General features: G+C 39.5%; 1 protein-coding gene across 2 annotated transcripts in view; it reads right to left on the reverse strand.

Moving 5' to 3' along the window:
* Nucleotides 1-1856: 1856 nt before the first annotated feature.
* RIMBP2 (RIMS binding protein 2) overlaps nt 1857-23067 on the reverse strand; it is a 1089352-nt gene continuing 1068141 nt past the window's right edge. For both annotated transcript variants that reach the window (XM_053701856.1, XM_053701857.1), the window contains exon 30: nt 1857-2995. In XM_053701856.1, coding sequence (XP_053557831.1) covers nt 2807-2995 — 189 coding nt within the window. In that variant the 3' untranslated portion in view covers nt 1857-2806. The remainder of the gene's footprint in view (nt 2996-23067) is intronic.

Below are 23067 nucleotides of genomic sequence, written 5' to 3' on the forward strand. Positions count from 1 at the left end.
AAATTCTTGGGGCATGCCCCGCAAAGGGCCCTGTTCAGGGCTGGTAAGGTAAAAGAGCTTGTAATATTTGTATTTTAGAATAGGGTAGGGAATTTTTTATTTTGGGGGGCTTTGTTATTTTATTAGGGGGCTTAGAGTAGGTGTAATTAGTTTAAAATTGTTGTAATATTTTTCTTATGTTTGTAAATATTTTATTATTTTCTGTAACTTAGTTCTTTTTTATTTTTTGTACTTTAGATAGTTTATTTAATTTTATTTATTTGTAGCAATTGTGTTTAATTAATTTATTGATAGTGTAGTGTTAGGTTAATTGTAGGTAGTTTATTTAATTATTTTATTGATAGGGTAGTGTTAGGTTTAATTATATCTTAGGTTAGGATTTATTTTACAGGTAAATTTGTAATTATTTTAACTAGGTAACTATTAAATAGTTCTTAACTATTTAATAGCTATTGTACCTGGTTAAAATAATTACAAAGTTGCCTGTAAAATAAATATTAATCCTAAAATAGCTATAATATAATTATAATTTATATTGTAGCTATATTAGGATGTATTTTACAGGTAAGTATTTAGCTTTAAATAGGAATTATTTATTTAATAAGAGTTAATTTATTTCGTTAGATAAAAATTATATTTAACTTAGGGGGGTGTTAGTGTTAGGGTTAGACTTAGCTTTAGGGGTTAATACATTTATTAGAATAGCGGTGAGCTCCGGTCGGCAGATTAGGGGTTAATAATTGAAGGTAGGTGTCGGCGATGTTAGGGAGGGCAGATTAGGGGTTAATACTATTTATGATAGGGTTAGTGAGGCGGATTAGGGGTTAATACATTTATTATAGTAGCGCTCAGGTCCGCTCGGCAGATTAGGGGTTAATAAGTGTAGGTAGGTGTCGGCGACGTTGTGGGGGGCAGATTAGGGGTTAATAAATATAACATAGGGGTCGGCGATGTTAGGGCAGCAGATTAGGGGTACATAGGGATAACGTAGGTGGCGGCGATTTGCGGTCGGAAGATTAGGGGTTAATTATTTTAAGTAGCTTGCGGCGACGTTGTGGGGGGCAAGTTAGGGGTTAATAGATATAATACAGGGGTCGGCGGTGTTAGGGGCAGCAGATTAGGGGTACATAAGTATAACGTAGGTGGCGGTCGGCAGATTAGGGGTTAAAAATTTTAATCGAGTGGCGGCGATGTGGGGGGACCTCGGTTTAGGGGTACATAGGTAGTTTATGGGTGTTAGTGTACTTTAGGGTACAGTAGTTAAGAGCTTTATAAACCGGCGTTAGCCAGAAAGCTCTTAACTCCTGCTATTTTCAGGCGGCTGGAATCTTGTCGTTAGAGCTCTAACGCTCACTGCAGAAACGACTCTAAATACCGGCGTTAGGAAGATCCCATTGAAAAGATAGGCTACGCAAATGGCGTAGGGGGATCTGCGGTATGGAAAAGTCGCGGCTGAAAAGTGAGCGTTAGACCCTTTAATCACTGACTCCAAATACCAGCGGGCGGCCAAAACCAGCGTTAGGAGCCTCTAACGCTGGTTTTGACGGCTACCGCCGAACTCTAAATCTAGGCCTTAGATTGAAACTTAGAACCTTTCCATAACAGAATACTGAGGTAGGCTTAGTAGCATGTGTCTTCAGAACTTTATGTATAGCATTGCTACGAACATTATTATATACACTGCAACCATATAGTGCTCAAGATATATGCACACTTCTAAATGTACCTCTGTATGCTCTCCAGTAAGCGTTTATTTTGCTAACTTCTGTTCCAAACTCTTACCAGGGAAAAGAACCAATAGGTGCTTTCCGCTTAATAGTGTTTTATTTCATTATCTGGATAGTAAAAGTCACACCTTGTACAAAATATCAAATTTTATTTATACAAAATATTTTACACACCAAATGTACACATGCACACGCCCACACAAAACAATCACATTTAGGCCATTGATTTTTACATTTCATAATTGCTAGCACAATTGTATTTTACAATTTATGTACACTTTGAAGACACAATGGGGAAAAGCTTAAATTGATGATATGTAAACTTTACGCTTTTAGAAAAAAGGCAGTCTGAAAATTATGTAAAAATTGTAAAAACAACTTACAAATGGACTTTTTACAAAACTGGCTATTAGTAGTAACTGCTTGTTTGATAATGCCAATCTAAAATTCTAAATCATTTTTTTCTGGTAATTGTGTGTACTTTTCTGTATTATAAATCACTTGCAGTGACTTAATCTTTTACACTTTTACTATTGTATTGGCAAATATATAGAAAGTGTCATTTGTAATTCTGTATTGTGGTTGGATAACTGGACTGTTCTTCGAATTAATCACTGACATCTTAATTCACACATAGGGAGAGTGAGCCTGAATGCACACAACATACAAATAGACAATACAAATGATTGTGCATCGGTAAGGCAAAACACCAAGGCTGTACACGATAGTACATTAAAGACCAGGCTAGAGACGTAACAGAAATAAGTCTTGATTGAGTTGTTTTTTTTAACTGTCTACAGCCATTACTGGTGTGGACCTGTAACAGTTTTGAATCTATTTTTTTTTAAACAGCAAGAAACTACTGCTCCTTACATGTATCACAAAAACCCTTAGAGAAGAATCTCCCAACTCCAGTCCTCAGGACCCATTAACAGGCCATGGTTTGGGGATGTCTGTTAATGTACCAAGTGATATAATCACCTGCTCAATAATTGTGGTCTTGAAGGCTTAAAGTTGGGGTATCCTGTCCTACAGTAACAAACATAAAAACAGAGTTTTGCTACTTCTTCAGGGTGAAATCATTTTACTGCTCCAAGCTTTTTCAGCAATTTCTTCCCTTTAGATAGTAAACCTTTTTTCTTTTTTGAGGAACGTTCTCTGCCTCTCATAGGGCTGCCGGAACCCATGGATGATGGAGGTGAAACAGAATGCAGATGGACTGTTGGCGAAGGTGCTCTCCTTGGAGTTCCCGTATTCTCAGGTGGAACCTAAAGGAGACAAATAATTACAATACAGAGAACCAAAACATTCAGAAAAATCTAACTACTATCAACTTCTTCCAAACCAACTTAGTGAAAATATGAATAGCAAACACTGGTAGCAGATGTCCACAATCAATCAAGCTAATGTTCAAGTTATACCTGAATTGTATTATTTTTTTATAGTTTAAGTAGATTTTACAAACACACAAAAACTTAGAACTGCTTTCCATCTAGATTTGTGTGAGCTATTTAATTTCAGTTTACATTTTGAAAACAATAACTTGAGTATCACACAGCTAAAGGGATGCTAAAATGAGCCTTAATCAGAATCAGCTTAAGGTTAAAGCACTTTATCAAATCCACAGAATACTATATTTTACCACTATGACTAAAATGCACCAAATTGTGCAGCACATTGTAACTTATTTAATGGCCGTTTGGTACCTTAGGAATGCCACCTTTCTTGGAAAAAATAAAGGTCATACAATTAGTATAAATAATTATATAGATTAAAGGAACATGAAAGTCAAAAATATATAGACATTCTAGTCAAAATTAAACTCTTATAATTCAGATAGGGCATGCAATTTTAAACAACTTTCCAATTTACTTTTATCATCAAATTTGCTTTGTTCTCTTTGTATTTGTTTAAAGCTAAACCTAGGTAGGCTCAAATGCTAATTTCTAAGACCTTAAAGCCCACCTCTTATCTGAATGCTTTTGACAGTTTTTCACAGCTTGACAGCACTAGTTCATGTCTGCCATATAGATAACATTGTGCTCATGCCCGTGGAGTTTTGTATGAGAGGGCACTGATTGGCTAAAATGCAAGTCTGTCAAAAGAACTGAAATAAGGGGGCAGTCTGCAAAGGCTTAGATACAAGGTAATCCCAAAGATAAAAAGTATATGAATATAAACGTGTTACTTATGCAAAACTAGGGAATGGATAATGAAGGGATTATCTATCTTTTTAAACAATAACAATCCTGGAGTAGACTGTTCCTTTAAGCCTTCATTATTCAGACAGAGTATGTCATTTTAAATAACTCTACACTATACAACTGTAATCAAATTTACTTTATTCTCTTGGTATCCTTTGTTGAAAAGCATACCTAGGTAGACTAAGGAATATGCATGTGTCGTGAGCACTATAATTTAGTGAAAATTGCTTAAAATGCCATGCCCTATCTGAATATTAATTGGTTATTTTTGACTTACATCTCCCTTTAACTCAGAAGTTAAAGCTGATATGATTATTATAAAATGAATAATAATTTTAAAATAGAAAGTGTTGCCATAACAAGGCCTTTATTTTTATATTTATTCTTTATTGATCAGAATTTTACAAATAACAGACTGTGATGGTAAAATATTGGCAAGATGGCAACCCTATGATACCTATAGATTACTATTAGCAGATATCACCAGTGGTTATATGGGCTTTAAGCTACTGCTGATTCAAAATCAAGGTCACAATCTAAAAAGAAAAACAAACCAGTTGTACACACCTGAAGATACCTTTATTTGTAAAATAGTCTAAGCTAGAGTTGTATGTTTTAAATCTGTACATTGTGTTGCATTAATAGATGCATTTTAACAGCTTTACATTTATCTGTCCGTCCGTGAGCAGATGGCAATTTTTATCAATTGTTATTCTAAAGACTGGTGTGTTTGTGGCAGACAGAACATATTGCATATCATTATTATATATCAGTCAGTTATGCAAATGATCTTTTAGTGCTGTTTAGAATAGCTGCATTATACAGGCTGTGTACTATTAATGCATCATTATGTGCATTTGCATATAAACATACATCTCAAAGAAATCTAGTCTAACATCCAATTAGTGAAAGAAACTAGGGACTGGTTAGGTTTCAGCTTTCAGACAGAGGGTATCTTCAGTTGCTCACTTACGTCAAGGCTACCCTGCCTCATTAAGGTGTGAAATGAACACTCTTCTTCTGTTTCCATGTAGATGAGCAAGGACAAAACAGAAAATATTGCAGAGATGACACTATAAATTAACTCTACAAATGTTCATTATTATTACAATACGATTTAGTAATATAAAACACCTACAATTTTTATTTAAACTTATCATTAATACAAATATAAAAAGCTACATTATTTACACACATTTCAAATCTATCCTTAAAATAATGGAGATTTTTTTTTATTATTTAAATGTCATTTCTTGTAGACATTTTTTTTTTTCTTGAAATCAGATGCACGCTTTTTTTTCCTCATTATTCTTGAAAGAACATGGTCTTCTCTTCCAACTGTTGGGTGATTGAATTTCGCAACTTCATGAAAATTGGAGAAAAAAAAATGCCTCCAACAGCATCACTTTTCAAGTTTTCCTGTCAACCTGAGTCAGGTATTGTCTTTTATTATTTTCAAACCCTAGCAGGGCTTCCCAAATCCATCCGCTAAATTAGTGTAAGGATAAGAATCCTCTTCCCAAACCCATATGTCAGACAATATAAAAAGTCCCTGGTCTTTGTAAAATTCAACCTTAAAAATGTCCTAAATATATATGAGAATTGTGGAGACAGATTAATCTCCCCATTAACTTGATGCATCTAATTTGTGCAGACCAAGCCTCAAATGTTATATGATAAGCCTATTTTAGATTGGTGTTGGGAAATTAATATGAGACAATCAGTATTTCTCCATGGATAACAAAAGAAAAATCAGCTATATAATATGACTTTCACCTTTTTTACAGAAATCCTTTGAGCTAGCTAGATTAATATCTCACCACCCATATTGTTTTCCTTTTTTATGTGGTGTGAGACCCATGTTGTCTCTGTTAATCCACAGTAAAACAGGGGTCTCCCTGATCACCAGCTGCCTCAAAGCATGCCTAAGGCACATTTAGCTAACCATCACATAACAAATTGCTTACCACAGACCACCAGCACAACTAAGTACCAACTTCATCTCTCAGTACACAAACCGCTAACCTTATAATAAACATCACAATAAAGTTTCACAACACATAAATTCTGTTGTAATGTGAGCATCAATGGCTCATTGGAAATTTAAGTTCCATCTTTCATATAGATGTTACTAAAACTTCATGACACACTGGGAAATTGAGCGGAACATGGAGTGTCTTACTCTTATTTACTATTGACATTGTAACACTTAAAGGAAGTACCATGCTGTATATCAACCTATATATAGATAGATTATTTTTTACTTAAAATCAAAATTCATGCTTAACTGATAAATTATTTTCATACAGAATGATAATCTACAGTCCTCCAGACCATATGGGATATATTTCCCGCCACTAGGAGGAGGTCAAGAATCCATACAAGAGCTTAAAATCCCTTCCTTCTCCCATCTTTCTAAAGGCTGTGACACACTGCAAGCAATGCGGTGCGAGGCGAAGCAGCTGCTTCACATCGCTGCTGAAGTTCAGATATTTTATCTCTGAGCGCTCAGCTACGTGACCTGATGCAGCAGAGTGCTCAGAGATGAAAAGGCAGGACACACTGAGCGCGCACAGCTGCATCTACATGCTGTGCGCCGCTCTGCATGCATTGTGTCACAGCCTTAATAGTTTAACTTATATCTGAGTAGAGAAGGGGAAACAAAGGTAGCAAAGACAAAGCAGGGTTTGTAGAGGTGTCATTAGAACTGTCGCCCACAAATTTGGACCATCATTCCGAAAGGAAATAATTTTTCAGGTAAGCATAAATTTTGTTTCTTTCATATGGGTGGTGAGAGTCCACAATCCTTTACTCTTGGGAATTACTCTTCTCTACCACTAGGAAGTAGATATGTGCGATTCGTTTCGGATCGATTTGAAAATTCGGCGATTCGAATCGAATTTCCGAATTAAAATACTGCTGAATTACCAAATAAATCCGAATTACTTCGGTAAATTCGGATGGCCATGGATTACACTAGTATTGTACAGTATAAGTCTAATCCCACCTAATACTTACCGAAATTCCGAACCGAATCCAGCCGAATTTAGTACATAATACTAGTCTAATCCCACCTAATACTTACCGAAATTCCGAATTTCCGAACCGAATCCAGACGAATTTATTCGAATCCGAATGAATCCGAAACAAAACCGAACCGAATTTATTCGAATCCGAATGAATCCGAAACAAATCCGAACCGAATTGATTCAAATTTTTCCAAATTCGAATCGATCCGAACCGAAATTCAAAAAAATCCGAATCGATCCGAACCGAACCAAATTTTTTCGCCATGCACATGTCTACTAGGAAGAGGCAAATATTCCCAAACCCCAAGAGCTCTATAAAATCCCTCCCACCTCACAAATTCCCTTTGACTCTGCTGGAGGTAATTAAAGAATGGAGATTTGTATTTCATTCTTCAGAGTAGAGTGCTTGTCAATGGGATGTATATGGGTTATGATTTATGATTCTTTTTTTCAACTCGTGGAGAATTTTTCATAAACCCTCTATAATTGGTCGCAAGAGTAAAGGATCGTGGACTCTCACCACCTATATGAAAGAAAACATAATTTATATTTTTCTGGCAGTTCCTATTCCTAAAGAACTTTCCTGACAAAAGCTGCTTGCAAAGAAGCAAAAACCTCAAAGCAATACAATTTGGGAAAAGTATGCAGTGAAGACCATGCTGCAGCTCTGCAAATCTGCTCCAAAGATGCATCATTTTTAAAAATCCACAATGTAGTAACTGCACTTGTAGAATGAGCTTTGATACACTTAGGAGGCGACTTTCCCTCCACCAAGTAAGCCTTGTGAATCACTTGTTTAAGCCATTAAGTCAACACTACATTAGTAGCTTTTTGTCCTTTAAAAGTCCCAGAGTAGTGAACTAACAAACTAGAAGTTTAAAATCTTTAGTTCTTGGAGATAGAACTTTAAAACCCTTACTACATCAAGATTATGTAAAAGTTGCTGCTTAGAGTTAGCAGGATCTGGACACAACAAAGAAACAACCATTTCTTGATTGATATTTTACATAGAAACTACCTTAGGAAGGAAATCATATTTAGAATAAAGTACATATTTCCCATCTAAAGGGGAGGAGAGTCCACGGCTTTATTCATTACTAGTGTGAATTAAGAACCTGGCCACCAGGAGGAGGCAAAGGCACCCCAGCCAAAGGCTTAAATACCTCCCTCATCCCCCAGTCATTCTTTGACTTTCGTCACAGGAGGTGGCAGAGAGGTGCCGGAATATCGGAGGTCTCTTATGAGGGGTTCTACCCTTCGCTATGGGACAGGAGTTTAATTAGCCCTTGAAGCTTCTCAACTTGAGGGCCTGGGTGAACGTTAGAGTCCGGAGATGCAGAGGGAGCTTCCCTTTGCGACACCATCCCGACTCATATTAACAGCTCCTTTAGCAATCAACATTGACGAGTTTTGCTGATTGCTTTCTTCTCTCAAGTCCATGTCAAGAGTGCAGCTACTACTTGTCACACTTGAAGGGCCGTGTTCCTGTTCCATGGCGTAGATTCTGGTAAGATCGTTCGTCTTCACATAATGATAACAGAAGCAGGGCCACAGTGTCGCACCTTTATCTTTATAGAATCAAGGGGTAATATTCCTATGAGAGTATTATTGAGCAGGGGGGTATGTACATGATAAGTTTATTATGTGATTGCTGCGTTATGTGCAAGGACGCGGCTCTGGCATTTTTGTGGAACTAACAGGTTCTCTTCCAGGAGTTTTGCACGGGCTTTTCTTTTTTTGTGTGTGCTTTCTCATCTGCAGGGGCAGTCCTGCGTAGTCATCCTTGTGACCGGGTGGGGCTTCTTCACTTCCGGTCTGATCTGCGACTGAGGAGACAAAGCGGTTTCTGAGTACGGGTTGTCGTAGGAGGTGGTGAGTGCCCCGGCCATTGGTGTTTATAAAGGTGCCTGTTCTAGTATGTTTTCTAAAAGCTATGGAGGATTTTGATGCGTTAGAGGGTACTCCCTCTTTATCTAAGTCTTATACCTGTGTTTATTGTGAGTTCTTGGTAGACCAGCCTGCACAACTGTGTTCCACATGCCTTGAGAAGGCTACGACTTCCAAACATAAGAGAATGTCTAGCACTACTGAGCCGTCCACCTCTGAGGGGTCACCGTCCCGTAAGGTGCGTTCCCCATTAGCGTCCTCTATACCACATGCAGTGCCCCAGGGTGCGACTGTTTCCCCTTTGGGGGGACTTTGCGGACCAGCTTGAAACAGCAGTCACTAAGGTGATCCATGCTTTCCCGTGTTCTGCTAAGCGCAAACGTAGAGCTTTTCATAGCGGCCCGACCCAGGAGTTGTGTCTGTCGGATGCCCCAGAGGGGTGGTATGATGACGAGGCCCAATCCGACATGTCGGAAGAGGCCCTTTCAGGGTCGGAGTCCGTGTCATTTAAACCTCCGGCAGAGGAGGAACCCGGTTTTCGGTTTAAAATGGAGAACTTGCGTTTTTTTGTTCAAGCAAGTGCTGGCTACCTTAGAGGTTATGGAACCCAAACTACCAGAGGAGCCCTCCATTCCTAAGTTGGATAAGATTTACGAGGGCAGGGTGGTTCCCCAGACCTTCCTGGTTCCTGTCAAGATGGCGAACATTATTAAGAATGAGTGGGAGTGATTAGGTTCTTCGTTTTCCCCTTCTTCTCAATTTAAACATCTATTCCCTGTTCCGGAGGCCCAGCTAGAGTTGTGGGGGACCAAGGATGGATGGGGCCATCTCCATGATCGCTAAGCGCACAACGATTCCTTTAGAGGATAGTTCTTCGTTCAAGGAGCCTTTGGATAAGAAGTTGGAGAACATGTTGCAAAAGATGTTCCAACACACAGGGTTTGTTTTTCAACCGGCAGCAGCGGTAGCCGGCGGTTGCTGGAGCTGCGTCATATTGGTGCAATGCCTTATTTGATATGATTGAGGGTGAACCCTCTTTCAAAGAGGTGCAGGAATAGATTAAGGCCCTAAAGGTGGCCAATTATCTCATTTTATTTTCATCAGATTATGCGCCTGAATGCCAAGGTGTCAGGTTTTTCAGTTCTAGCTCGCAGAGCTCTGTGGCTAAATTCTTGGTCGGCGGACATGACCTCTAAGACGAGACTGTTGTCTTTGCCTTTCAAGGGCAAGATCCTGTCCGGTCCAGGTCTGGACTCTATCATATCCACGGTTACTGGAGGCAAGGATGCCTTCCTTTCCCAGGATAAGAAGGCGAAGTCTTAGAGTGCTAATTTTTGTCCCTTTCGCGGGGACACAACGTGCTCAACCCACCGCGAAAGCGGACCAATCCAAGGGTGCCTGTAGGCCTGCTTAAGCTTGGAACAAGTCTAAGCAGCACAAGAAGCCCACCGAAACTAAGTCCGCATGAAGGGGCGGCCCCGACTGGTCTGCGGACCGAGTGGGGGGCAGATTGTCTCTGTTCTTAGACGCCTGGTTGCAGGATGTTCAGGACCTGTGGGTTCTGGAGGTGGTCGACAAGGGCTACAGGATAGGGTTCAAGTCCTCTCCGCCCAGGGGCAGATTCCTTCTAACTTGTATTCAAGGCCGGAAAAAAGAGAGGCCTTTCTGGGTTGTGTGCGGGATCACTCCGCTCTAGGGGTTATTGTACCAGTACCCCAGGCAGAAAGGGGTCTAGGGTATTACTCCAATTTGTTTGTGGTCCCAAAGAAGGAGGGCACGTTCCGCCCGATTCTGGACCTCAAATGTTTAAACAAGTTCCTGTCCGTTCCATCTTTCAAAATGGAAACGATCAGATCCATTCTGCCCCTAGTTCAAGAGGGGCAGCTAATGACCTCTATAGACTTGAAGGATCCCTACCTTCATGTTTCGATTCACAGGGACCATTTCAGGTTCCTCAGATTTGCCTTTCTGGATCAGCATTTCCAGTTCGTGGTTCGTCATCCCATCTGGCAGAAGCCCACACCAGGGTCCTGCTGCAGTTTTTTCAATCTCACGGTTGGAAGATCAATCTCGAGAAGAGTTCTCTGGTTCCCAGTACCAGAGTGGAGTTCTTGGGCACAATCATAGACTCCATGTCCATGAAGATCTTTCTCACGGACAAGCGACGCACAAAGATGGTGTCTACCTGTCTTGCCCTCCAGTCTACAGTGAGACCATCTGTAGCTCAGTGCATGGAGATAATTGGGCTTATGGTCTCCAGCATGGACATCATTCCATTCGCCAGGTTTCATTTCAGACCTCTTCAATTGGGCATGTTGAGACAGTGGAACGGCAATTATTCCGATCTGTCGCAGCCGATATACATGGATGAGCGGACTCGGCTTTCCCTTTCCTGGTGGTTCCGCCCGGATCACCTGTCCATGGGGACATCCTTCCTGAGACCGTCCTGGGAGATTGTTACCACGGACGCGAGTCTGGCGGGATGGGGAGCTGTTTGGGGTGCCAGGATGGCACAGGGGAATTGGTCTCGCTTAGAGGCTCTTCTTCCAATAAATATTCTGGAGCTTCGAGCAATCTACAATGCTCTGAAGGCGTGGCCTCGTCTGGGGGACTTGAGCTTTATCAGGTTCCAGACAAACAATATTACCTTGGTTGCTTAAATCAACCACCAGGGGGCATGAGGAGCTCCCTAGCAATGAGGGAGGTGTCTCAGATCCTGGAGTGGGCAGAGGCCCACAACTGTTTCCTCTTTGCGATCCACATCCCGGGTGTGGACAACTGGGAGGCGGATTTTCTCAGCAGGCAGACTTTTCACCCGGGGGAATGGTCTCTTCACCCCGAGGTGTTTGCGGAGATCTGTCGCAGATGGGGGACACCGGAGGTCGATCTCATGGAGTCCAGATTGAACTGCAAGCTTCCCCCTGATACAGATCAAAGTCAAGGGACCCCCAGGCGGAGCTCATAGATGCATTGGCGATGCCTTGGGGGTTCGGTCTAGTATACATATAGCGGCTTGTATAAAGCAGGAGAGAGCGTCCTCCATTCTGATTGCTCCTTCGTGGCCAAGGAGGACATGGTTTGCGGATCTGGTGGGGATGTCATCCTCTCCGCCATGGAGGTTACCCTGTCACAGGGATCTGCTGGAACAGGGTCCTTTTCAACATCAAAATCTCGATTCTCTGAGGCTGACTGCATGGAGATTGAACTCTTAGTCTTGGCAAAGAGGGGTTTGCCGAGAATGTGATTGACACTCTAGTTCAGACAAGAAAGCCGGTCACTCGCCGCATCTATCATAAGGTGTGGAGGACTTACTTGTCCTGGTGTGAGACTCATGATTACTCTTGGCACAAGGTAAGGGTATCCAGGATTTTGTCCTTTCTTCAAGAAGGATTGGAGAAGGGTCTCGCCGCTAGTTTCCTAAAGGGGCAAATTTCGGCTTTATCTGTTCTGTTACACAGGAGACTCGCTGATCTCCCTGACATACAATACTTTGTTCAGGCTCTATCTCGAATCAGGCCTGTCTTTAAGCAGTCTGCTCCCCCTTGGAGCTTAAACTTGGTACTTAAGGTCTTGCAGAAGGTTCTGTTTGAACCTATGCATTCTCTTCACATAAAGATTATATCATGGAAGGTTCTCTTTCTGTTGGCCATCACATCGGCACGCAGAGTTTCTGAGCTGGCGGCCTTGCTATCTGAGCCCCCTTATTTGGTGTTTCATGCGGATAAGGCTGTTCTTCTCACTGGTGTGGGGTTTCTCCCCAAGGTGGTGTCTAACAGCAACATCAATCAGGAGATAGTCGTTTCTTCTTTATGTCCTAATCATTCTTCTCCTAAGGAGAGGTTTCTTCATAATCTAGACGTGGTTCGTGCCTTGAAATTTTATCTTCAGGCCAGAAAGGATTTCAGACAATCTAACTCTCTTTTTGTTGTGTATTCAGGGAAGCGCAGGGGTCAGAGGCCTTCTTTTTGGCTGAGGAGCCTGATCCGCCTGGCCTATGAGACAGCGGGACATAAGCCTCCTCAGAGGATTATGGCTCATTCCACTAGAGCCGTAGCTTCATCTTGGGCCTTCAAGAATGAGGCTTCTATGGAGCAGATTTGCAAGGCAACTAGCTGGTCCTCCTTGCATACCTTCACTAAGTTTTACAAATTTGACGTGTTTGCTTCTGCAAAAGCGGTTTTTGGGAGAAAGGTTCTACAGGCTGTGGTGCCCTCAGATTAAGGGTCCGCCTTTTACCCTCCCGGTTTCATTCAGTGTCCTCTAGAGCTTGGGTATATGTTCCCACTAGTAATGAATTAAGCCGTGGACTCTCCTCCCCTTTAGATGGAAAACATAAATTATGTTTATCTGATCATTTTATTTCCATCGAGGGGAGGAGAGTCCACGGCCCCGCCCGTATCTCTGATAGGCGGACCTAAATTTAATATTCTCTTCTGGCACTATTTATACCCTAATATTTCTCCTACTGTTCCTTGTTCCCTCGGCAGAATGACTGGGGGATGAGGGGAGTGGGGGAGGTATTTAAGCCTTTGGCTGGGGTGTATTTGCCTCCTCCTTGTGGCCAGGTTCTTAATTCCGACTAGTAATGAATGAAGCCGTGGACTCTCCTCCCCACGATGGAAATAAAATTATCAGGTAAGCATAATTTATGTTTTTCCCTAGTGAATAATTAAAAATAAAGAATTGCAGGACAAGGCTGACAACTCAGAAACTCTCCTTGCTAAAGAGATTGCTAATAGGAGAAGTACTTTCCAAGATAACATCTTTATATCAATGGAATGCTTTGGTTCATAAGGAGGACCTTGAAATACGGACCAGCGGGGAGAAAAGGTTTTACAACTGGCCTAATTCAAACTAATGCTTGAAAAAAAGTCTGAACATCATGAAGTTTAGCCAACTTCCTATGAAAAAGAACAGATAAAGCAGAAATTTGACCTTTAAGGGAACTAGGGGACAAACCCTTGTTAAGGCCACCCTGTAAAAACTGAATCTCTGGCATCTCTGAGGAAACAGCTAGATAAGCTGAGAAACGCGTTGCAATTCTATTATCACCATTGTTTTTATATTTTTGGGTGAACATAATGCCCAATGTTTTTATATGACTTTTAATAAATATTTGTTACACCTAACGGAAGCCAGAGCCTGGTTTGCTTCCCCCACCACCTGGAGTTTCTGTATCCTGGATATCCGGTCATCGGATCAGTGTCGCTGGGCCACTGTGAGTCCCCAGCTTGTTTCATTTTGCACACTTGGTGCTGTAATCCTTGTGAGTATTATATCAATACAAGAACTGTTGTTAGTCATTACCATCGCAATACTGCACTAGGAGGCGCCCTTTTCTTTGTGATTTGTTTCACAGATCTCTAAACAATGAAGTTCAGTTACTTGTATTAAATCTACTAGTTATAAAATTAGAGGTAATTATGAATGTAAGTAATTCCATGCCCATTACCATGCCCTCTTAACTCATTAGTAAGTTGATATATTTGGCATAGCTACTATAACAAATCAATACCTAGGAACCAATGTTCTACCAGTCTCTTGAAAACCATAATTGCAGCGACCAATACTATTAGTATATGTGAGTTGTTGCGTGTCACGTGTTTTTTTTACCGGACACAAATTAGAAACTCTGGGTTCCCTGCATAATTCAGATTCATGTTAACCCCACATCCTTTTAATTGCTATACCTTTACAATACATAGCGCATAATTGTGTGGTTTCCATCAGAACATTTTAATACCCTACTTGCTTATATGGGCGTCCATTTATACCTTATATTATATCGGAGGGTTACATTGTATACAATATCATTTTTTTTGCCATGATTTACTGGAATTTAGCGCTCACATTGTGAGTGTGACAATACTAGTACTTATTCTCTGTACTTCACTACACTGACTATGAGCCTGCAACTTTAGTTATTGAGTTACAACACCTCCCTTAATAAGAGTACAAGCACAATAAAGTATATAAATCCATATTGCAAGTATTTCCCTAGTACTTCTGATACTTAATAACTTTATTATTCAGTTGCTTTTTATAAGCTGGATACTCTATACATAATAGCTGGATACCTATATCATAGCACTGAATCATATCTTTAATGCACGGCTTTTTTCTGTGTGTGTTGTGTATCTGTTATGAGTGAGTAATTCCACAGTCTTGCATATATCAGAAGGCTTTGTTAACCCTTGCAATTATATAGCAATCTCACATTGAGTTTTTTCTTCCAGAGTTACCTATATTACAATATATTCTCTTATGGAAAGATAAGCAACAATATCACTTTCCACTTGTGTAGTGAGTCATTAGCCTGTTAGTAATACATCTTCTCATGTTTGGATAACTATACATTCCATGATATTTCTCAGGGTGACTCCCATTCGCAGTATTGACACAGAGAACCTATTTTGGTCATTACTCACTTATGAAGTGTATCACTCACATATTACCCCATAAGTACAGATACTATTGGTGCTGCTCACTTTTGCTTCCACTATTTGTTTTTAATTGTGTGTTTTTAACTAAACCAATAAAGTTTACTTTTTAACCCCTATGTCCCCATAAATTAGGAACATGCATGTCTTCCAAAAGTGTATACCACTAAACAGTACATCCCATATGTTCTATATTTAAAAACACAGATCTTTATTATCAGTGGTACAAATGGTAAGGAGTTCTATTTAGTATACATCAGAACAGATTCTGGTCTGTGGGCCGCACCTTAATGCTGATTTAGTATTGGTGTTAGACTTCTTGGACTGCTTGTTCTTTGCCCATGAAGAATCAGGCTTCCAGGCCGGCTTGGAGGGCTCAGACTTGAGCTTGGACTTTGAATCTCCTGCGAAACGAAAGGAAGAAAATTGATTACCTTTTCTGTTCTTCCCTATAGATTTTTGTCTTGAGGGAGGATAGCTTCTTTCCCATCAGTAACTGTCTTAATAATAGAGTCAAAGTCTGAACCAATTAGAATCTTCGTTTGGAAGGAAAGATCATCAATCTATTCTTTGATATCATGTCTGCTGACCGTATATCACTGCTCATTACAGCTTCCGGTGGGAGGAGTGGGAGGTGGCAGAGTGTACTCCAGGCTCGAGTGAGAGAGCTGAAAGAAATCCATACCCGGTACACCAATAAAGTCTCGTTGGCCGGGAAAAGCTTGCTCAGCCCTGAGACAGTACCACAGACGGGTGTATATGGAAGCCAACCACAGTGTAACAGACTGAGTCACTTTGGTCACAGCCGTAAGAGAAAGTTTCCAGCAGAGGGGATATAGACCATTGGATACAGCGCAGACTAGGTGGCAGTGCCTATCTTCCAGCTCAGGAGTGGACGTGGCTAAAACAGAATGGGCAGAAAGCAGAGAACGAATAAAGGCACAGCTCCAGGAGAATTTGCTGGTGGAACGGCTGCAGTGACAATTGGGAGGTGTCTTGACTGGATCTGCACCCGTAAGAAGCAGAAAACGGAGCAGAGAAGCCATTAAGTACGCATCAAGTTCTGGGCTTGCCACTACAAGAATCGCAAGTATTCACATTCTATTTTTTAATGGCGCAGAAAGAAAGGTCTTTGTCGATAATGTGAACTTGCTGATGGAGAATATCTCTTAAGTTGCTGGTCTGTCCTAAGCCTTACCTAAGAAGGAGGGGAAGGGAAAGAGGATAAAATACTTTTACTTTGGATCTACAGGTGCATGGAGCCTATATTGTGTATAAACGAGCAAAAGACATATGAGAGTGCTTGGGTGTAATATTTTTAGTACTGTTTGGGCTTTAAAAGCTTGATATTATAAAGGGAAGGAGATTCTGGAAGGCACTGTGATTATAACAGTGCAGAGAAAAGAAGCAGACTGCTGTATAAAAAGGATAGCTGGAGTCTGTATGTAACTCTTTCTGTGTGGAACCAGTTACTTGCACATAAGTCATCCAAAGTTATTTTAAAAATTATTAAATAAAGGTTAAGAGGAAAACAAGATAGTATGCTATACTGGTAACTTTCACAAGTCAAAAGAAAGGGGAAAAAAAAGATAGAGAGAAAGTTGTGTTAAAACTCCATTGTGTTTATACAGAGCGAAGATTTATTTAATTTGAGTATCATTTTTGTATTCCTGGCAGGCGGCCAGGCCTAATTACACTATCAATATACTTCAGTATATAAATCAAAAATATTCTTTTCATAAGAATTGCGGGTTAGGCTTAAAAAAAAGGGGGGGTTGGACCAATAAAGAGTATAATTTTCAGTAAAAAAAAAATATATATATATATATATATACAGTATATATAGGGGTTTTGTATATTATTCACCAGGTTGTTGTTTTTTTCATTTGTTTTTCTCTTCACATATTTTTCTTATTTTATTTTGCTTTTTTTTGGTTTAAATAGTTTTGCACATTACAGCTAATGGAAAGATTTGTCACTAATTCTAAAAATAAATCTCCTGCCATGCCTGCGAAAAGAGATAAAAAAGCTAATATGGGCATAGATATCAATATAGATGGTTCAGCAGATTTACAAACTTCTTTGACGCATAGTGCAGAGATACAGGTTACTAACAATCAGTTAGTGGAATTACTACTCCCACAGTTTGCGGCAGTCAGGAAAGAAATTACAGGCCTCACGTCAGAAGTAAGACAATTTTCAAACAGAATAGCAGAGGTAGAGTCAAGAGTATCAAAACTTGAAGATTATTGCAGTACTCAGGAAACGAATAATAAAAATTATACAGATTAATTAAAAACGCTGCAAGTTAGAGTTGAAGATCTGGAAGACAGGTCACAACAAAATAATATAAAAATAATAGCTTTACCAGAAAGTAGTGAATTTGAGAATTTAATTACCTTTGCCTCGCTAACCCTGACACAAATGATAGGCCTAAACACCCAAACAGAAAAGATACTGGTAGAAAGAGTGCATAGAACATAAATTATTAAGAAATTTCCAGATGGTAGTATAAGGCCTTGTATAGTAATGGTTCTTACTTTCAAGATAAAGTAAATATAATGGGACAGTACAGGTAATCTAATAAATGAATGGCAGGTTCTAGTAGAATTCATCTCTTTCAGGATTTTTCCGCAGAACCTGCATCTAAGAGGAGGGAGATGGCACCTTTCTGTACCACACTCATTAAAGCAGGATATAAGGCTGGTCTAAGGTATCTGGCACAATTAATAGTAGATAGTAGTGAGGGAACTAAAGTTTTTAATACAATAGCAGAGGCTAAACAGTTTCTCACCCAATATAAGGTTAGCTATTCAGGTTAAGTTATGTAGACTTCTAGTAAGGCAATTGGATTAGCCGAACGGCTAATAAAGATATAGCCGGACAGTTATTTAAATGGTTTATGGATATGTAGACATGGTTGTAAAAAATGTTTGTGCAATGGTTTTATACTTCTTGATATTATTGGATGTAAGGAAATATAGAATGATAAGATCTTATTTGGTGGATTTCCTCCCACTTTTTATTTTTTTCTCTCTTCCCCTGCCCCTCTCTCTCCCTCTTTTGCTAACCAGGGGGGCAGCTATGTCATAAAGATGTTTTAGAGCAGTATTAGAATGGCAAATACAAATTTGAAATTGGTATCTTGGAATGTGGGGGGAATAACCTCTCCGATCAAGCGGAAAAAATATTTTAAAACATTTAAAAACACAAAATCCTGATGTAATTTTTTTTACAGGAATTACATTTAAAAGGGATACTGAAATTCAGAAACTTAAATTTGCTTGGCTCGCAGAGGTTATTGCCACCCCATGTAGTAAAAGGAAGTGTGGAGTAGCAATGCTTTTTAATAGAAAATTAATATATAAAATAAAGAAGCAGGAGTTAGACCCTTTAAGCCGATTTATGATTGTACAGGTTGAGATAAACAATAGAATATGGTCTTTCTGCAATATATATGGACCAAATAGCTTTGACATTGATTTCTGGAATAAATTAAAAATGAAGCTAGTCCCATATCTAAACCAAAATCTTGTATTTGCTGGAGATTTCTACATGACATTGCATCCAGAGATTTATAGGTTCCGATTAAAAGGCTCATCTGTATATTCTAGAGAAGCCACATTTTTTAGGGAGTTTTGTAAAACTCTTAAGATGAAAGATATTTGGTGTATACAACACCCAGATCAACGTAGTTATACTTGTGAATCAAAAACACAGACATTTCTCCAGGATAGAAATAGGAGAATAAGAGGGGCGCCTCATGTGTCTATCAGTATGCCAAACAAACAAAGATGAGAAAAGCCAAATGGATACTCACATTTGGCCCAAGTACACTTATGTACTGGTAGATGCGGCCCGGTAACTTGAGGTGTACCAGCTAACCCTCTCCAAACGTATGTAGATTGATGGCAGGGGGATCCTGCTATATTCAAGAAAGTGATGGATCTATGGCAGTAGTGCAGACTGCTCAAGAAGGAGGTAAACCAAAGCTTGAATAAAACAAGTTCGTTTATTAAAAATGCCTGATGAAACAGCCCATGCATGCTGGGGCTGAGAAACGCATTGCATTCTATACCATTGCTTGTGAAATGTTTTTAATAAACTAACTTGTTTTATTCAAGCTTTGGTTTACCACCTTCTTGAGCAGTCTGCACTACTGCCATAGATACATCACTTTCTTGAATATAGCAGGATCCCCCTGCCATCAATCTACATACGTTTGCAGAGGGTTAGCTGGTACACCCCAAGTTCCCGGCCCGCATCTACCAGTACATAAGTGTACTTGGGCCAAATGTGAGTATCCATTTGGCTTTTCTCATCTTTGTTTGTTTTGCATACTGATAGACACATGAGGCGCCCCTCTTGTTCTCCTATTTCTTTGCAGTTCTGGTTAATCCTGTGAGGAGGAGAGCAGCTGTTCGACTGTACCATACTGATCATATTAATCAAACATTGTGGATATACTATATCTTCTGTGGACTCAAGATTTGGGACTCTCTTTTGGGACTTCCCTTGAATAACCACTTCTGGAATTTTGGGTTTGATCTATTTGTATACCTACACTTGTACCAATTATTTGTGGTGTGGTATTGCATACCTAACTAAATAGAGAATATCACCACATTTATCCTTTTTTCTATAGAGCGCCCCCTTATTGTATTGTTTTGATATATTTCTCCAGGATAGATTTATTCTTACTGGAAGATAAATTAATCTCTTTAGACATAAATTCAAATATACTGGATTTTTTGCTCTCTGATCATGCAATTATAACGGTTAGTTTTAAATTCCATACAAAATTGAATAAAAATATAAATACTTTCCAGTTCCCGAGATATATGATGAATAATATCCGTTTTGTAAATTGGTTGACTGGAAGATGGCAAGAGTATTATAAAACTAATAGTAGTTATGCACATAAAGCCGAAATTTTCTGGGAAGCTGGAAAGGCAGTTCTCAGAGGAGAAATTAAAGCACATCAGGGGCGCGATCCGATAAACTGCGTAGTTTGCGCCGCAAGCGAGGGAACCCGCGTCGCCCGCAGTTTTAGCTCGCAACTCAAGCTATCCAATATGCGGCGCCGTCAGTTGCTAAAGTGGCGCAAGTCTGACAAAGTAGCGATGTCCAGAAATCTGCGTAAGTACAGATTTTTGGAGTCGCCAGTGACTTGCGCCACGTTAGAAACTGCCGGCGCCTACAAAACCTGACTAAAGTCTAAATCACCCGCACTGTCTAACACGCCTCCTAAACATAGCCCGACACGTCTAACCCTCTATCCGCTATCCCCCCTCACTAGCCTAACAAAAAAAAAGTTATTAACCCCTAAACCGCCGCTCCCGCTCCCGTAGCCCGCCGCAACCTAATAAAGTTATTAACCCCTAAACCGCCGCTCCCGTACCCCGCCGCCAGCTATATTAAATCTATAACCCCCTAAAGTGAGCCCCTAACACCGCCGCCATCTATTTTAAAATTATTAACCCCTAATTTAATCCCCCTACCCCGCCGCCATCTATATTAAATTATTTAACCTCTAAAATACTAAACTATCCCTACCACTAAACCTAAGTCTAACCCTACAAATAGCCCTGAAAAGGGCTTTTTGCGTGGCATTACCCCAAAGTAAACTGCTCTTTTGCCAGCCCTTAAAAGGGCTTTTTGCGGGGCATGCCCCAAAGAAAACTGCTCTTTTACCAGCCCTTAAAAGTGCTTTTGGCGGGGCTTTGTCACAAAGTAAACAGCTCTTTTGCATCTAATCTAAATCCCTCTACACCGCCGCCAGCTATAATAAATGTATTAACCCCTAATCTAATCCCCCTACACCGCCGCCAGCTATATTAAATACATTAACCCCTAATCTAATCCCCCTACACCGCCGCCAGCTATATTAACTATATTAACCCTAATTATATTAGGGTTAATATAGTTAATATATTTATTATATTATATATATTAACTATATTAACCCTAATTATATTAGGGTTAATATAGTTAATATAGTTACTATAGTATTTATATTAACTATATTAACTCTATCTAACCCTAACACCCCTAACTAATTTCTTATTAAATTAATCTAATTCATATTATAAACTAAAATATTCCTATTTAAATCTAAATACTTACCTATAAAATAAACCCTAAGATAGCTACAATATAATTAATAATTACATTGTAGCTATGTTAGGGTTTATATTTATTTTACAGGTAAATTGTTAATTATTTTAACTAGGTATAATAGCTATTAAATAGTTATTAACTATTTAATATCTACCTAGTTAAAATAATTACCCAATTACCTGTAAAATAAATCCTAACCTAAGTTACAAATACACCTACACTATCAATAAATTAAATAAACTACAAATATCTATCTAAAAATACAATTAAATAAACTAAACTAAATTACAAAACAAACAAACACTAAATTACAAAAAATAAAAAAAAGATTACAAGATTTTTAAGCTTATTACACCTATTCTAAGCCCCCTAATAAAATAACAAAGCCCCCCAAAATAAAAAAAATTCCCTGCCCTATTCTAAATTAAAAAAAAGTTCAAAGCTCTTTACCTTACCAGCCCTTAAAAGGGCCTTTTGTGGGGCATGCCCCAAAGAATTCAGCTCTTTTGCATTTAAATAAATATACAATACCCCCCCCCAACATTACAACCCACCACCCACATACCCCATATTCTAAACCCACCCAAACCCCCCTTAAAAAAGCCTAACACTACCCCCCTGAAGATCTCCCTACCTTGTCTTCACCACACCGGGCCGAACTCCTCCTCCGATCCGGACGATGTCTTCCTCCAAGCGGCAAAGAAGAATTCTTCATCCCGGCAATGTCTTCCTCCAAGCGGCAAAGAAGAATTCTTCATCCCGGCGATGTCTTTTTCCAAGCGGCAGCAAAGTCTTCTTCCATCCGGCAGCATCTTCCATCAAGCGGCATCTTCAATCTTCTTTCTTCGCTCCGCCGCCGCGGAGCATCCATCCTGGCCGACGACTGAACGACGAATGAGGTACCTTTAAATGACGTCATCCAAGATGGCGTCCGCCGAATTCCGATTGGCTGATAGGATTCTATCAGCCAATCTGAATTAAGGTAGAAAAATCTGATTGGCTGATTGAATCAGCCAATCAGATTTAAGTTCAATCCGATTGGCTGATTGGTTCGGCCAATCGGATTGAACTTGAATCTGATTGGCTGATTAATAAGAATGAGAAAGATACATTTTGGCAGAAGATAAAACTGCCTAAAATTACTAGTGGGGCTCTTCAGCAACTTAATCATTCAATATCCAGAGAAGAAATTGAAATAGGCATAAAAAGGATGAAGCTCAATAAAGCACCTGGCCCAGATGGGCTACCATATGAATTTTATAAAATTCTGCAAAATAATGTACTCAGAATGTTAGCTAATCTATTTAACCAGTATTTCTGTGAAAGTAGAACAAACTCCCCTTATTTTGTGGACTCAATTTCTCTTATATATAAAAAGGGGGAAAGATCTGGAGGATATGGGGGTATATAGACCTATATCATTGCTTAACAGTGATTACAAATTATTAACGTCTATAGTTGCAGATATGCTTAAAAAAGTAATGGGATCATTAATTCATGAAGACCAAACAGGATTTATGCCCGGAAGAAATGCTGTACGTAATATAAGGAAAGTTCTCATTACTTTAGATAATTATTTTAATAAAAATTTGTTTGATAATACTAGAAAAGATTTGGCCCTGCTGACGCTGGATGCGGAAAAAGCTTTTGATGCGATTAT

This window comes from Bombina bombina, chromosome 2 (genome assembly GCF_027579735.1).
Source record: "Bombina bombina isolate aBomBom1 chromosome 2, aBomBom1.pri, whole genome shotgun sequence".
Taxonomy (NCBI): domain Eukaryota; kingdom Metazoa; phylum Chordata; class Amphibia; order Anura; family Bombinatoridae; genus Bombina; species Bombina bombina.